Source organism: Rattus rattus, chromosome 3 (assembly GCF_011064425.1).
Source record: "Rattus rattus isolate New Zealand chromosome 3, Rrattus_CSIRO_v1, whole genome shotgun sequence".
Taxonomy (NCBI): Eukaryota; Metazoa; Chordata; class Mammalia; order Rodentia; family Muridae; genus Rattus; species Rattus rattus.
The window spans coordinates 103,933,779-103,949,358 of NC_046156.1; the positions used below are offsets into that span (position 1 = coordinate 103,933,779).

The 15,580-nt window shown below is 39.4% G+C and overlaps 1 protein-coding gene across 1 annotated transcript in view; it reads left to right on the forward strand.

Moving 5' to 3' along the window:
• The first annotated feature begins 1,718 nt into the window (after positions 1 to 1,718).
• Slc7a11 (solute carrier family 7 member 11) overlaps positions 1,719 to 15,580 on the forward strand; it is a 68,020-nt gene continuing 54,158 nt past the window's right edge. Inside the window, exons 1-3 of the mRNA XM_032898442.1 lie at positions 1,719 to 2,423; positions 6,441 to 6,567; positions 9,729 to 9,844. Of these exons, the coding sequence (XP_032754333.1) occupies positions 2,147 to 2,423; positions 6,441 to 6,567; positions 9,729 to 9,844 (520 nt within the window). The 5' untranslated portion in view covers positions 1,719 to 2,146. The remainder of the gene's footprint in view (positions 2,424 to 6,440; positions 6,568 to 9,728; positions 9,845 to 15,580) is intronic.

Sequence of the window (15,580 nt, forward strand, 5' to 3'; positions counted from 1 at the left end):
TATTTATTACTTTTTGGAATATCTAACAGCTTTATTGGACTTTATAAAATGATTTTAATTTGGGCTATATAAAAATGATTGGTAGATCCAAAGCCAATTATACATAATTTGGGTAGGTCATGTAAAAGGGACATCACGTGACCTCGGTTATTCGTGTGATAAGGCAATTACTTCATGGGCATTTTCTCAGATAAGGGCCTAACAGAAAGGCTCTGACATTTTCCCATGATTCCTTTTCAAGTTTCCTGCTGCCATCATCCCCCTATCCTTCATTCCCCTCCCTTCACTCCTTTCCCCTCCCCCCTCCAGCCAACCTTGCTTCCACAGAGATTTTCTGTTTGTTGTTTTTATTCTGAGATTCAAAAGCATATTTAATCATGGGTCTGAACATAGCTTCGGGATAATGATGGCATGGGATTCTTCTCATTAAATTCAAACCACAGAGACCCAGAGCCAAGGCTGATAGAAGTTGAGATGCTTTTTCTTTTGGTATTTGCTTTTTTTGTTGTTGTTGTTTTGTTTTGTTTTTATAAGACACTTGGTTAGAAGCAAAAAGTTTCAAGTTTAAATGTTTAGTTTTTTTAAAAGAATTTTTTCAATGTAAATATTTTAAACCCTGTTTGCAGTTTTAATGTACTTTTATATGTTTAAATGTTTTTTTAACTGACAGACAAAAATGAAAGCTGCGTATGAATAGGGTGTAAGGTTTCAGTGCATGTGTGCATTGTAGAATGCTAACTCACATTAAATGCTTCCATCTCCTCCAGGCTTCATTATTTCCTTATGTAAAAACTCATTCTCTCAGCTTTAAGAAATGGACCTGTACACTCTGATACAGTCACCGAAAACTTCTGGCTTTGAGCTAACTAAAACTTAGTACTTGTTGATTTTAATACATTTTAAATTATAATCAGAATAGCTTATAGATCCAAAACATATGCCCTGTAATCTCCTTACTTTCTCCAACTGTTATAATGTGACTCCCTTCTCAAGCTTTTGTTCTGTGCGTGCCTTCATGCAATTATAAGTGTTGCCTAAGATTCAAAGTTGAGTCTTTTTAATTTGATGGAGTAACATGCAAATGAAGACCGAGTCCTCTACTGAATTCAGGAAATCACGCTGTGCTGACAAGAATCAGAAAAAGATTATTTTCTGCAGTCACTCTGATCTTTCAACTTCTCAAACTCAGATGGCGATCTTAAACACCAGTGTATTATAGGTCTTAAGAAATAATTGTGTCTGTTCATGCGGAGCTGTTCATAGCCACGGCTCTAGTGTGCAGAAACTTTCTAGCTTTGTAAATATTAGATTTGACAGTGTTGCTAGGAAACACCCGGGGAAGTAAGGAGAATACAAATTATGAAGTATAAACTTTGCTGTTGCAAACAGAGCAGCCCTAAGGCACTTTCTATTGTCAAAACAGCTGTGAATACAACATTTTTATGCACGCGTTAAAGTTAAGAAGCAACTCCTTAAAATGAAGTAATTGTTTTCTGTTTCATTTTCCAACTTCTTTTCTCTCTGTGAGCAGAGCTGCTTAAAAGTCACCGGGACAGTGTTTATTCTCAGTTCCCAGTTCACTTCTTCTGGATTGGCTGAGCCCCTCTTTAAAGAGTATGCTTTGTTCTGGGAAATGCTTTGGGTCGGTTGAGCAACACACGGCTACTGTTAAAAAAAAAAAAGCTGAGTAATGTTGGCGCTTTCTCAAGCTGGAGCTTTCTCATGTGGCTGATGCAAACCTGGAGAATTTGCATCATCATGCAGCCCAGTAAGTTGGTGTGACAGGCGGTAGCATAAATAGGAGCCCACGAGGAAGCTGAGCTGGTGTGTAATGATAGGGCAGCAGCCGCGGCTGCAGCTAACTGACTGCCCCTGGAGCCGGTGCCACACAGGTGCTCCGAGGAGTACGAGGAGTAATTATATAGCAGCGAGGGCTGAAACACACCTCTGAGTTCTCACCTGTGGACACAATAGTGCAGAGCCAGTCCTCCGTGATAGCAAAGGGGAAGCCAAGAGCGACCAGTGATCTGTCACCTCTAGAGAAACAAGTTCAAGTTGAAAGTTTTTTTTTGTTTTGTTTTCTTTCTCTTCCTCTGTTTTCTTTTTCATCCCCCACCACCCTCCCCTCCTCTGGTGTGACACTGCCATGGTCAGAAAGCCAGTTGTGGCCACCATCTCCAAAGGAGGTTACCTGCAGGGCAATGTGAGCGGGAGGCTGCCCTCCATGGGGGACCCAGAGCCACCTGGGCAGGAGAAGGTGGTTCTGAAAAAGAAGATCACTTTGCTGAGGGGGGTCTCCATCATCATCGGCACCGTCATCGGATCGGGCATCTTCATCTCCCCCAAGGGCATACTCCAGAACACGGGCAGCGTGGGCATGTCACTGGTGTTCTGGTCTGCCTGTGGAGTACTGTCACTTTTTGGTGAGTGCGCTTCTTCTCTGGGGGGTGTGGCTGTGTGGCTTTCTGGGAAAGCGAAGGGGTTATGTTTCCGAGGAGTAAATGAATGGGCAAATACTACAGGAAATATTTTGAATTTTTGTTGTTGTTGTTCAGGTATGTGCACTACCCAAACACACTGTCCACTGTTGGCACAAGGCTGAATCCTCTCAGATTCCTCCCTGCAGGCTAAACTCTTTCCTGCCGGAGACAGGCTCTTCTTTGACTTGTTTTTCTGGTGTGCTGAGTGCAAAAAACTAACTTTGATGACCCAGAAAACGAAGCAAGCCTTCCGTGCAGAGGGCTTGGGTTTCGTGAAGCATGCGTAGTGCCTTGTTCCGGCAGCTGGGTGAAACACCTGTGAGGTGCAGCCGGCGTGGCCTATTTACACGCAGAACTGAATGTTCAGAACAGTGTCACGGGCCTTTTACTAGCTAAACAAACGGGTGGCACTCTTTGCCTTTTTAATATTTTTAAGTCATGGGCTTGTCCGTTTCTAATATTATGCTTTCAAAAGTCCATGGGAAGATATGGATTTGATGCGACTCCTGTCTCCATAAATGGTACAGTGGCTAAGGCTCGAACTTTTTTCTCCTATGCTTTTTTAAAAATGCCTTATAGAAAATTTCTCAGTACTGGTTGGCAAGCTTCACTTGGGTGTCAGCCTTCCCTTCTTGCCTGGATCTGTTTTCTTTATCTGTATTTTACTAGGTCTCTGGGGAAACATATTTTCTCAGCCCATTCAATGAAGTTTGTCTGACTAGAGCTGGTATTACTTTGTTTATTAATTTTTTTCTCTTCAAAATTCTCTGATTGGGTTGAGGGTTAGTATTGCAGAGGAAATAATTGCTCCTTGATCAGGAGGACAAATCAATATAAAACTCCCTCAAGTTCATTGTAAAGGTCACAAAAACCTGTGAATGGTCAATTATTTTAAAATTTGATGTATACTGTGGGGCAACACTTTGGTTCCAAAGTAGCCTACACTTGAAAGTTACTTTGTTAACTAGGAACCAAGTTCCTCTGGGACCAAGTGTTAACTCTTGTTCCATTCATTCTTTCAGCTCAGGTCTTGAGATATTTTAAATTACTGTTTTGGGGAAAGTTTCTTACCTAGAATATACAAATATCTGTATTTTGGAAGGAAGCATTTCAAATAATTTTGAAAGCAGTCTTGCTATAGAAAGAGCTATGAAGAGATTGCTTTGGGAATCTGGAGAACTTGGTATCATCATTTATGTGACTAGATTGTGCTTTATGAAATGTTGGGTGACAGCTGTCCCTTCTCTTCATTCTTTGGAGTAATACAGTTATTAAAAACTCAAACAGAATCCTTATCATGATTAACATTAAAGTGGTCCTGACATATGCAGGCTCAGATAAGCGAGGAGAAACTCAATTGTTGATCTTAAATGACTGTGTACCCTCAGGCTTCAAGCGCCTTACAGTACGTGATATATTTAGAATAAATCGATATCTAATCAGAAAAACTACAACCAGTTCCTTGAACTTTGCATACTTACACTCAGGCAGTTCCCACCGTGTGACTTGATTTTCACACACAATCAATGCCTATTCAGGTGAACAAAATAAAGTACTTGGAATGCTGAGCTAGTTAAAGGCACACTGACTTGTGTGGTGAAAACACGCTTATATGTAAGTCCGCCATCTTTGGTGGAAGCTCAAGACAGTACAGAGCTAAGGGGTTGTGATGTAACCTGGAGTAGGTGTTTGACTGCCAACTTCAGAGATGTGCTCTCATATTACTGCTGCTTAAATTACTGGGAGCTTTTTGACACAGAGTCTCCACAAATAAGAAGCAAGGCAAGATATAAGGAGAAAATTCTTCTTTTATTAAAGCTCTAGAACTTAAGGGTCTAGACATTTTCAAGTCAAGAATGTGGACCTAGATGGTCCCCAACTTAAGATGGTTCAGCATATGATACCTTGTTTTTAACTTTCAGTGGTAGGTGATAGTAATTGTTTATTCAATAAATTACTTGGGATATCTTACCAGTTATAAAGTGAAGCTTTGTAGGATGATGTTGTCTAGCTTCAGACAAGTGTGTAGGATGGTGCCTGGGCTGTGTGTGGTACAGACAGTTCCCACTGACTAGTGTTTGGAATGCACCATGTTTTCAGGGGGCAACTTACCCCTCTGGAAGAGGAGCAGCATCTGCGCTTGGTTTATAACTTTTTGAACACTGAGGTCAACACATGGACTTTTATAGCCCTCTTTGAACTTCTTTTCATCTGGACACATAGTTATGGAGCCTGAGACCTTTAAAAGAAATTTCCATTCCCCCAGAACCCAATTTAAACCTAGGGCAAAATATACAGAGGTCTGGGCATTGATTCCCTGACAGTAAATTCCAAGGTCTTTAAGAGTTTTTCCAATAACAAGGTTATATTGGTTGCTTTTCTGGACAACCAACCAACATGGTGACCATTATTTCCAATGGAAGTTTGCTAGTTGTCTTTAGGTCTAAATTAATGAAGCATTTAAGTAGCTATCTGTAACTTTATCACTTTAGTACCTGGAGCATTGGAAAGCAGTACAACTGCTTGGATTGTTCTTTTGGATGGAGTCCGGTCTCAGAAGATGAGTCTAGGGTGTGGTCTTAGTGTCTTCTCTCATTTGTTCACTCTTAAAACAAATTCTCCAGATGACCCTGATAAAATCATACTCCGTTTTCTCTAGTTTTCCAAGTTATATTTGTTTTGAGCATTCTGTAGGAGACACCACTGACCCGGAATACTTTCCAGATGTGGAGTCTCCTCAGGTGCCTGGAACCTTTTCTTTGAACACTAAGGGATGTAGACACTGGTGTTTGACTGATTGGTTGATTAATTGATTAACTTTTGGATGAAATTAAGATTTATTTTTCATGTCCTTCCTAATTAACGACGAAGCAGTTGGTAAGTAACGTAATATCATGTGGTGTGTTTGTCGTATCAGAGTCAGTCCTATCTATGGTTCACTTTCCCACCTTTACATCCAGAATGCTTTTATGAGATGAAAATTCATGTTTTCACTTCAAAGGGTGTGAAACTTAGAGTTTGGGGGAATTTAGATATAACTTTCCCAATCTTATACAAGTGTTATTTTTAAGCACATCTTAGTTTATAGTTGATTTTCATCACATACATGACTGTAGATTGTGGAATTTCTTTTTTAAAACACTCCTTTTAACTGCTGGGGTGTACATTTCAAAGACATCCGGAATAACTGTTTCTAGGAACAGAATAACCGGGTCAAGATTTGATTCGTTGATAAAGCGTATTGCATCAATTAACTGAAGTCTCACACAACATGTAGCCTCTTCTTTCCCAAAGAACAGATAAACTATATTTTGATTTTTTCCACAGAAACATTATTTATTAAAATACCGTAGTGAGATCAGTCAGAGTGACTAGCTTGTCTTCGTATGAGGTGGTGTTGTTATTCAAATAATAGGTCCGTATCATTGGCGCCTGCCTTCTCTTTTCCCTCTGCCCTCTGGTTTCTGACCATAGATTCTGAATCATATTTGTAGGTACCATTTCAAACAAAATTTTCTTTCCTTACATTATTTTCCAGTTCATTTCATTTGGCTTTTATGTGTATGGGTGTTTTGCTTCTGCGCATGCCTAGTGCCCAAGGAAGCCAGAGGAGGGCCTTGGATCCCCGCGAACTGGAGATACAGATAGTTGTAGGTCCCCACGTAGATGCTGGGAATTGAGTTTGGAACTTCTGGAAGAGAAGTCAGTGCTCTTAACTGCATAGCCATCCTTCCAAACTTTGGCATTTCTTTTTATTAGTATGAGGCAGGTCTCAAGCGTGAGGAAGTTAAAAGAGGACCTTGGTGGGTTTAAGTTAGGAGATGACGACTATTCCTGTGAAGGCCATCCTGACCAAAGGAAGTAGCCACAGAGTGCACACAACCTAAATGACGTCGGTTCTATCACAAGACTACTAGATGCGGTGTCAACTTTGTACCTTTTTATTATCACCTTTCACAGGAGCCCTGTCTTATGCTGAATTGGGAACGAGCATAAAGAAATCTGGTGGTCATTACACATACATTCTGGAGGTCTTTGGTCCCTTGCTAGCTTTTGTTCGAGTCTGGGTGGAACTGCTCGTAATACGGTAAGGAGACGGAAACATTTAAGGGAAAACAAACCTATTCGTTTCATCACTTTTCCGGATCATCTTGACTGCTTTAACTAATTACAAATGTGTGTCACGTGACTTTGTTTGAAAAATACAGACCCTAAGGCATAAAAAAGCTTTCTTTAAGCTCCAAATTTTATAGAAATATGTTTTTTTTTCCAGAAAAGGCATTCATCTGAGATGGGGGGAATCTTCAAAATTCACTTTGATAAATTACACGTTGGACTGACCAGACATGATTTAATATGCTAGGGGTTAGTGTTTTTTTCTTTTTATTGTTGATTATGTCATCAGGACATTTAACTTTACTTTTGTGACTAAGAACTGTCTGTGCCAAACAACTTAGTGTATTATCAAGTCTTATGCTTTACAAACAGTAAGAAAAATCAGGTTAACACGGCATGAGTGATTCATTTCCTCACATTAAACAAACCGGCGATGTGCAGCGGCAGAAGTTGTTTGATTGTACTGCCGTAAGGCTCTGTCCCCCTTCCTGATTCTCTTGGCACAGAATAGCGCCAAGTCACTCTGAATAGCAAATTTCCCTCAGTATTGTGAGGAGCCTGTGATGTCACATGTGCAGCTTGTGTCACAGGTGTTTTGTGCTCTAAGGGATGTGACTTGCACTTTGTGATTAAAGAGTTCATTAGAAATCATTAGGGAACCTTGCTCTCCTGAAAACAAAAGGCGCAGAGTACTAAAATCTCAGCTAAGTTTTCATTCTGCCACTACCAGAAGTGACAAAGGAAGAGCTCTAAGTGTCTGCTAACGGGAACAATTGTAATGGTGCTAATAGCAGACTTCAGAGTAGTGCACACTTCATTGGTAACAACAGTTCTTTGTTGCTTAGTAATTGCTAGTGTTAAATGATGATAAAAAGCGTATTTTTTTTCTTTTTGCTTTCCTAAGATTTCTCTATCTGAGATGTTCTTCTGTACTTCTCTCTGTCATTGTAATCATATGTGCTCTTCAAAGTTAATTTTTGTATGTATATATGACATATACATACACACACACACACACACACACACACACACACACACACACACACACACATATATATTTCTGGTTTATCCCTAGTTTGTAGTATTTCTTTCATCTCTTAATGTCTTAAGACCTTAAGCGACCCATTACTATTTTCTTATTATAATTATAAGCATTTCAAGGATGTAAGATGTAAGAATAGGTCTTATACCTTTTATGACTTTCAAACTATGTCAGTGCCATGTGTATCCTAATATTAATCCTTTCTTATACAAGTGTCTGGAAACCCAAGATGATGTTTCAAATGTAACAGGCACAGCATTGAAATAAGAACAGTAAGTCAGTGGAGTGCTGCCCTGTCACGCTGTTGAGCTTCCCAGCCTGATGTCCTTCAACTTCACTCCATCTTCATCCATGCAGTTGTGACGTAACTTTATGTAATTATTCATGTTGCTGTGACAGCATGATCATTCCATTTGCAATGGACAGATAAGGCACCCATTCGTTAATTTATCTTTTCCACAAATTGCCGATGAATGGCAAACAGCAAGATAAAGAGATTTAAGTTGGAGTGAGCCACAATTCATGCCTCTTAACTGCTGATAACCAGATGCACCTTAATTTTGAAAGAACTGTTCTAGCTGTGTTCGTGTGTGTGTGTGTGTGTGTGTGTATAAGCATGAGTGCGTGCATGTGCACAGCCAAGTTACCTAAGTAGATCTTAGAAGCTTTTTAATACATCTATGTTCCCTAGGATAGTCTTTCAAACAAGCAAAGTAGCAAATACCATGAAGGACATGACACTCTAGGACATAAATCCATTTCTTTTTATGATAGTAACCATGATATCCAAATGCTCCCCATTAAAATTATACTTTCAAATTTAGTTGGTATTGTCAGAAATAATCCAAGCAAAGTCACCCAATAGAACAAGATGGGGACTTTAAAGTTGAGGTCATGTGGTCACATGATGTTCGACCACTATTGAGTTTCTACTGTAACAGATGCTGGGCTTACCCTTGCACTGGGGTAAAATTCCAATTGGGAGGAACACAGTGTTTTTTCCACAGATTTCAAAGTCAAACGGAAGGATGGGGTTTCAATCTGGGGATCACCTTAACTAGAATAAAAACCCTACTGTGGTAAACAGTATGTAGGGGACAGGTTTGGTGCTGTGTAAAAGGAAGCTTGGACAAGGGGAAGGTTGGAGTCACTTCGCTGGACCAAGACTAAAACCAGATACTAAGTACAAAATGTAGCTATATGGAATGGCTCTGGGCAGAAGTGATTCAGTTCTTGTTCCTGGGAAGCTTGTATGTGCAAGGCCTGACCATGGTCAGAATGTGTTTAAAGGATATTGAAGTGATGCTAGCAGATTTAGGTTTAGAAATCAAAGACCTTTATAAATGATAGAGAAGAGCAAAACATCCCCTTCGGAGGCAGGAGTCTCTGGGGGAGAGGAAAAAGTTAAAATGTTTGTGGTTTTGACTGGAGGTAGGAGATCAGTGTTGGAGACAGGTAATATGGGTTGGTCTCTGGTGATCCAGGGATCAGGCCTAGGTGTTAACCACAAGAAGGAAGAGAAGCTGAAAGGGACTCTTGCTTGAGATGTTAAGCAATTTTGTGGGTTTCCTTGTGTGTGGCAAGAATATGCCCTCATATTTAAGATGAAATGGAATTTTCCTCTTTTTCCCTTTGGAGAACTAAAATGGGCTGACTTATTGTCTGGGTTGCTATCTTCTCAGGCTGGTTTTGTCTTCTTATTTTGTGGTCCTCTCTAAATAAATATTCTTAAGAAATTAAGAATACTCACTTGGCTTCGAGATTTCTTTTTACTAGAGAATTAAGAATCAACGTTAAATATTTAGACACATGTTGGCATAAACATTTATAACTACTAATTTTCAACAGAGATTTTTTAAAAAAATTAGTCCTTACTAGTGTGGTCAATATTGCATTTGGAGTGTATGGCAACTTAACGAAATATGAAGCTCTAAACAGGATGGACTTTCATGTTAAATATGTAATATGTTCCACATGTTAAGTACTGAAGTAAGATCTGAAGATCAGCACAAATGTTATTTATTGTTTCCTGTAGTTAACCTAAATATACTCTCTCTCTCTCTCTCTCTCTCTCTCTCTCTCTCTCTCAGCCCCGGAGCTACGGCTGTGATATCCCTGGCCTTTGGACGCTACATTCTAGAACCGTTTTTTATTCAATGTGAAATTCCTGAACTTGCAATCAAGCTTGTAACAGCTGTGGGCATCAGTGAGTATTAGAGCTGTAACAGAAAAGAGGAAAGCAATGTAAGAAAGTGATTGGAGGCAAATTTTCTTTAGAGTCTTTGCATGGCATCCCCCCAAATTGTGTTTTTGTGCTCACTGTTTCCAATCTGTGTTGGACAATAGAGACAAGAATACAAGGTTTGAAGTGGCCTCTGCTATTATAATGTATGCCAACTGTATACTGGATCAACAGATGTGGTAGCTGATCTCTTAAAGTAGACAAAAAAAAAAAAAAAAAAAAAAAAACAAAAAAACCCTTACTTCCTTGGTAAAATATTAAAAGGGTTGTGCACCAGAGACACTGTTCAGGATAAGAACTATTCTGAGGAATTGTTTTTATGTTGGACATTACTTTACTCTAGTGACACAGTGAATTATTACTCATGAATGGTCCTGGGGTTAAGTTTGCATGCTGGGTGTATATGTTGTGTTTGTGTAGTTTATAGTGATATTAGCTGTCACCCTTAGGGTTACCATTTTCTCTACCTATTTCCGGCAATGATAAGATTTTTTTTCCTGAAGATTTGATAGTCAGTAGCCTTTCTCAGCTAGAAGATTTCTCTATGGCCTACAAATTAGGAAGTTGTTCACTTTTTAAAATTATTATTAATGGACATAGATTTTTAGAAGTTAAAGAAACAGAGGAAATAAAACGAGGAACTTGTACAAAATGACATAGTGATGCAAAGCCACGCTGATGGCCATTTCCTATAACCTCCTGGAATCTTATGGCGTAGGATAATAATTGCTGGTCAAACTGTTGTTGTCTGACTCCATATGGTCATGGCTAACTATGCTTAACAACCTGAGGAAGGCTACTCGGGAATAACTGACTTGCACACTCTGGAAGACTGCTTAGAGTTCCCTCACAGTGGCGTACTAGAATAACACAAAGATCGAGTCACTTTTGACAACAGATGGCCCAGGGGCTAGTCTCTAACAAAGTGCTAGTGATTCTATGTAAAAACATCTCTAGTATGACAGACATGGATGTCTGAACTAACTAGCTAAATCCTAAATGCACAGCTGTTCTGTGATATCTCTAGAAAGACAAAGATAAATGGCTTAACATAGACATTTGGGAGGTCTGGGCAGTTAATATGTAGGTGTTGATGATATTCTTTCTTTTACGCACACCAAAGACCTAGGAAAACCTAGGGACAATTGACCTCACTTACTCTGCACTTCAGTATTCTCCTGAGATAATTATGCCAGTGTTGTGGGGGCTGTGAGGATTCCATCCAATGTGGAGTATTTGTGAGGATGACTGCAACTCATTAAGAATGCAGGGAAACTGATGAATATTTATACTTCTGTGGAGAAATGCCACCAGAATTCCCCTGAGACCAGGGACCTCCACAAAGCTACAACTCCAGTCCCTCCACAGCACTTAGCTTGCCTGCTTGTGCTTAGAAGCTATTCGTGAATGACTGACTTTATGTGGAGAAGTGTAAGGATGTTCTTCTTACTGTGGTAGAAGTTCTTGTAGTTTGTGATGGAAACTAAAACGGAAGTTTTAGGTGGCTTCTGTACTCAGGAAGAAGGGAGATAGTGGTGGAAAGGGACAGTCTGCTAGCCAAGATGTTAGAGCTGGCATCGTGAACTTTTGTGTGCTGAATCATCTCACACAATGGTTATAGTTCCCTGGAGATCTATAACCTGGAGTTGAAATAAAGTGTCCTGGTTCCTTGATTATGTGATTTGGGGCTGTTTAACTTATTTTATGCTTCTGTTTTATTGATTTATAAAATGCCTATGAAATATCAACGTGTCTTAAATGACTATAGAAGTATAAAATTATATCAGAGTTTTAAAATTTTGAAGAGTCCCATCAAGAACATGGGAAGCTCTTGACGACTCTGACGTTGCACTAAAGGGTTGGACTAACAGCCATTTTTACATCTGTCATATTCTCTTTTTCCCTGAATGAGACTATGTCACATCAGAGTTGTCTTATGAAGACTGAGAAGAAAAAAGGAGTATTTTAAAGAACTCTATAGGATAACAATACATGTTACTAAGTAAAAGGCATAACCAAAGACCTTAACGGAAACTCTGATATGGAGATATTTCCAAAGCCACAATTTTTTCCTGCTTTGATGAAGACATTAGATAAATAATGCAGATATGTTTGCACTTTTATCTTTGAAAGTCTGAATGACTTTGTTATTAAGCCCATTTTTTTTAGCCTCTTAAAAGGAGACGTAAGTATTTTATGAAATTCAAAATGTTAAGTCTTCCCAAAACAAATCTTTGAAGCAATGGCAAGGAAGGCACCCTAAACTGTGCTTGGGCTCACAGGTGTGCAGTTTGGTGGAGGGATGGGTAGAGAAGTGTCTGGGGGTCTGATGGAACCTTTATGTCTCCTATTTTTCCCAGGAGCTATAATATTAGTTTGTAAGTTCTGATACAAGCTACAGATCCTGACCAGGGAACAAGTTCCTAAACTCAGAACTACTGAAAGAGAAACGGGAGTATTCTCATGTGTCAGTGGGAAGTAATTTAAGGGAATGGATTAATTGGAGAAGTCAAATGGCCTTTAAGAGGAATTTTGCTTTAATGAAACAACCAGGGGGAGGGGATGGAGAAAGAGAAATTTACCTGGGGGCAAATCTCTCACATACTTTATTCTTCAAAGTGAATATAGGTAGTGTTTTGCCTGTTACAGGAAAAGGTTGTGGAGAAGTAGAAAGTAAGAGTTTAATTGCATAAATTACTTCCCTGTGTTCCTCTAGGGAAATGAGGAATTTAAGTCTCTAGTTTAGTATAGAAAAAGGTCAAACTTCAAAAGAGTTTCAAATTTTGTAGAATATTAGCCCACCATTTGAAAGATAATAGCAGAGTGGGGGGAGGATTTATCTAAATGGTGATTTACCCACATTTTTCAAAGAACCCCACTTCTGGCCAATGATAAGTATGAGACATTTGTGTTTATCCAAAATTCTGTTCATTTTAGTAGAAGTATTAGGCATGCCAAAGTGTAACTGGAAAATCTTCTAAGTTGACTTTGGCTATGTCCCTAAGTCCAATTCTAAGATCAATAACTTTATATTGAAGATAACACACTTCATGGTTCTTATAGTTTGAAGGAAGAGGCATATATTCAGTATTTAAAATGTTGAGTCTGTTGTTCTGGTCTCTAAAGCTGAACCCTAAAAGGAAGAGTATTCTCAAGTGGAATATAAACCCTAAAGGAAGATATTCTCAAGTAGAATTTTATAAAAAATACTTTCACCTTGTGTTGTGATATCTACCCATGTCATTCCTTAGCATTCCTCCCTGAGTCTCATACCCCGTGCTGGTTAGTTTTACAGAGTCATATTGCACAGCATTAACCTTTGTGGAGTTAATCAGGTGGAACAAAGAAAATGGCATTTATATATCATTGTGAAAGATAGCGAGGGGCTGAGGTGATGGTTTAGGAGGTAAAGCATCTGCTAAGCAAGCATAAAGACCTACCGTCAGCCTGTAATCCCAGAACAGAAATGTTAGAGACTAGAAGTCCTTCAGGACCAAGCCAATGAGCTCTGGGTTCATTGAGAGATCCTATCTCCAAAATAATGTGGAGAACAACTGAGAAAGATGGTTAGTTTCTGCCTCTGGCCTCTTAACGTGCATACACACATGCACACCTGCACACACTGTGCAAACCAATAAAAGCACATACACACCGAGAAAGACAAGCTCAAATCAGTCTGTCCAATTCCACAAATGTTACTGTTGTTTCTGTTTTCCTGGAGCCTTCATGTTATATTTGAAAATATATGATGAGTCTGTGTTGGCAATTCAGTCATACTGTGTACGTACGTGTGTATATCTCTTTAAATCTGAAGTTTAGGTATCTTTACTCCTTTCCTCCATTAGCTAAATCACAACAGAATAAGGCACAACAAGATACACAGGTACTGAGGGATAGCAGCCGTATCCTTCAGGAGCACTGTCCATAAAATGTGGAATTCAAGTGCCCTGAGATCCTAAGTCAGAGAAGTTACAAGTTGTCAAGGAACTTGGTTGTATGAGCTCACACATACCTTTCAAGCTATTTCCTTATTGTTTCACCTGGGAGCTGATGGTAAAGGTTTGAGCTCAGGACATAGCCTACCGGCTTCCTAATCTTATCTTAACACTTACTTCCTGTCTATGGACACGGGCAAGTTAAACAGAACCTGGAGTTTTTCCTGCTCTTATGAAATACACACCTGATAATAGCAGCCATGTCACAGAAATGTGAGGATTGGCAAACATTATCCGTGGATGTCTTTACACAATGTCTGACAGGAGATCCTAGCACACATACATTTACGTAGTGCTGGCTGCGTCTATTCCTAAAGCGAGATCCGTGATAGAGTTGGCCCTCTGCCTTCTAAAGGTTCTTTCTGAAATCAGTGCGTCCAGGAAATGGATGTTGAAAGATAAAGCGACCCCAGCAGCGTCTGCAGAGAGAAGTGGAGGCACCAGCTTTATCTCATCATGTACCATTCAAATACACCATCTGTATGTTTTATCAGTTTAGCACGAAGCGCTCCGAAGACGGAAGTCAGAAAGAATATGAATCTGAGAGACTACCCAATAATCTGTAACATCTCTCTTCAAAATGAAAGACAGCGGTGAATGATTTCATGTGCAGAAAGAAATACTTGCTAGTCCTTAAACCACAGCACCAGTCTCTAAGATTCCCCTAAACATCTTTTTAAAATACAACTCCTTTCAAAAATGGGTTTCTTATTTCTAGAATTTATGGGGATAGCTTTCTCTGCTACATTTTCATTTTCTAGGAAACTGCATCTTAAGTAAGTAAATAAAGCCTACCACTTTTTGGTAAAAGTTTGAGAAGTAAGCCAAAGAATTTTTTTTCCATGTATGAGATTAATGGTTACTTAAAAGAAGACTCGGGCCAGAGCACTGGTGCAGATGTCTCCTTATTTAGATATAGGTAGATGGTATGTATATTTAAGAATTTAGATATGGTTTAGGTCAGAAACTCAGAATGCTCCTGTGTTTACTGAACCCTAAGTCCCTATTAAATAGTCGGATAAGTTGTTTAGGCACCGTTAAATTCCACCACTTAGATGCAGGATGGAGAATCTCTCCTGGCTGCCCAACCAGGGGCTCCTTACTTGTAGGTACCTCTGGGTCACTGATGTGCACCTCCTGGAATATGGTGCACCTACTAATGAGAGAGATGTTAGATGCTCAGAAAAAAAGCCAGGTTGGGAGAAACCTTTAAGGAAAGCCAGTCTTACTAAGACTTCTTTCCTTAGCTAAGGAAATGCAAGGGAGAAGGGACAATTTCTGATGCTCGTTTGAATTTTGTCTCCCACTTGTCTTTTAAACTTTAAGAAATACAGAAAAGTATTCCAGATCCTCATTGTTTTTCCTCTTTCAATGAACATCAAGCATTCACTTTCTTTTGAAGACAACAAGCCCTTTTTTTCTCAAATATGAACATGGTCAGGTGTTTCTCAAGTGAGAATATTTTTCATGCATGTTGTGTCTGCTTCCTTTCTTTCCCTCTTTCTTCTCCTTTCTCCCAGGACCTCTTTTCTACTTAGGATTGCCTGAAACAGAGCAAGCACAGTGCTCCTTTGTTGCTGATGACAACCAAGGCCAAGTTTTTTTTTTCTCACTTTTATGTCAAAGTTAGACCTCTTTAATGTAAAAAAGTCCTCCTTCTCATGTGATGAGCCATCAATCACAGGTCACTTGCACAGAGAAACAG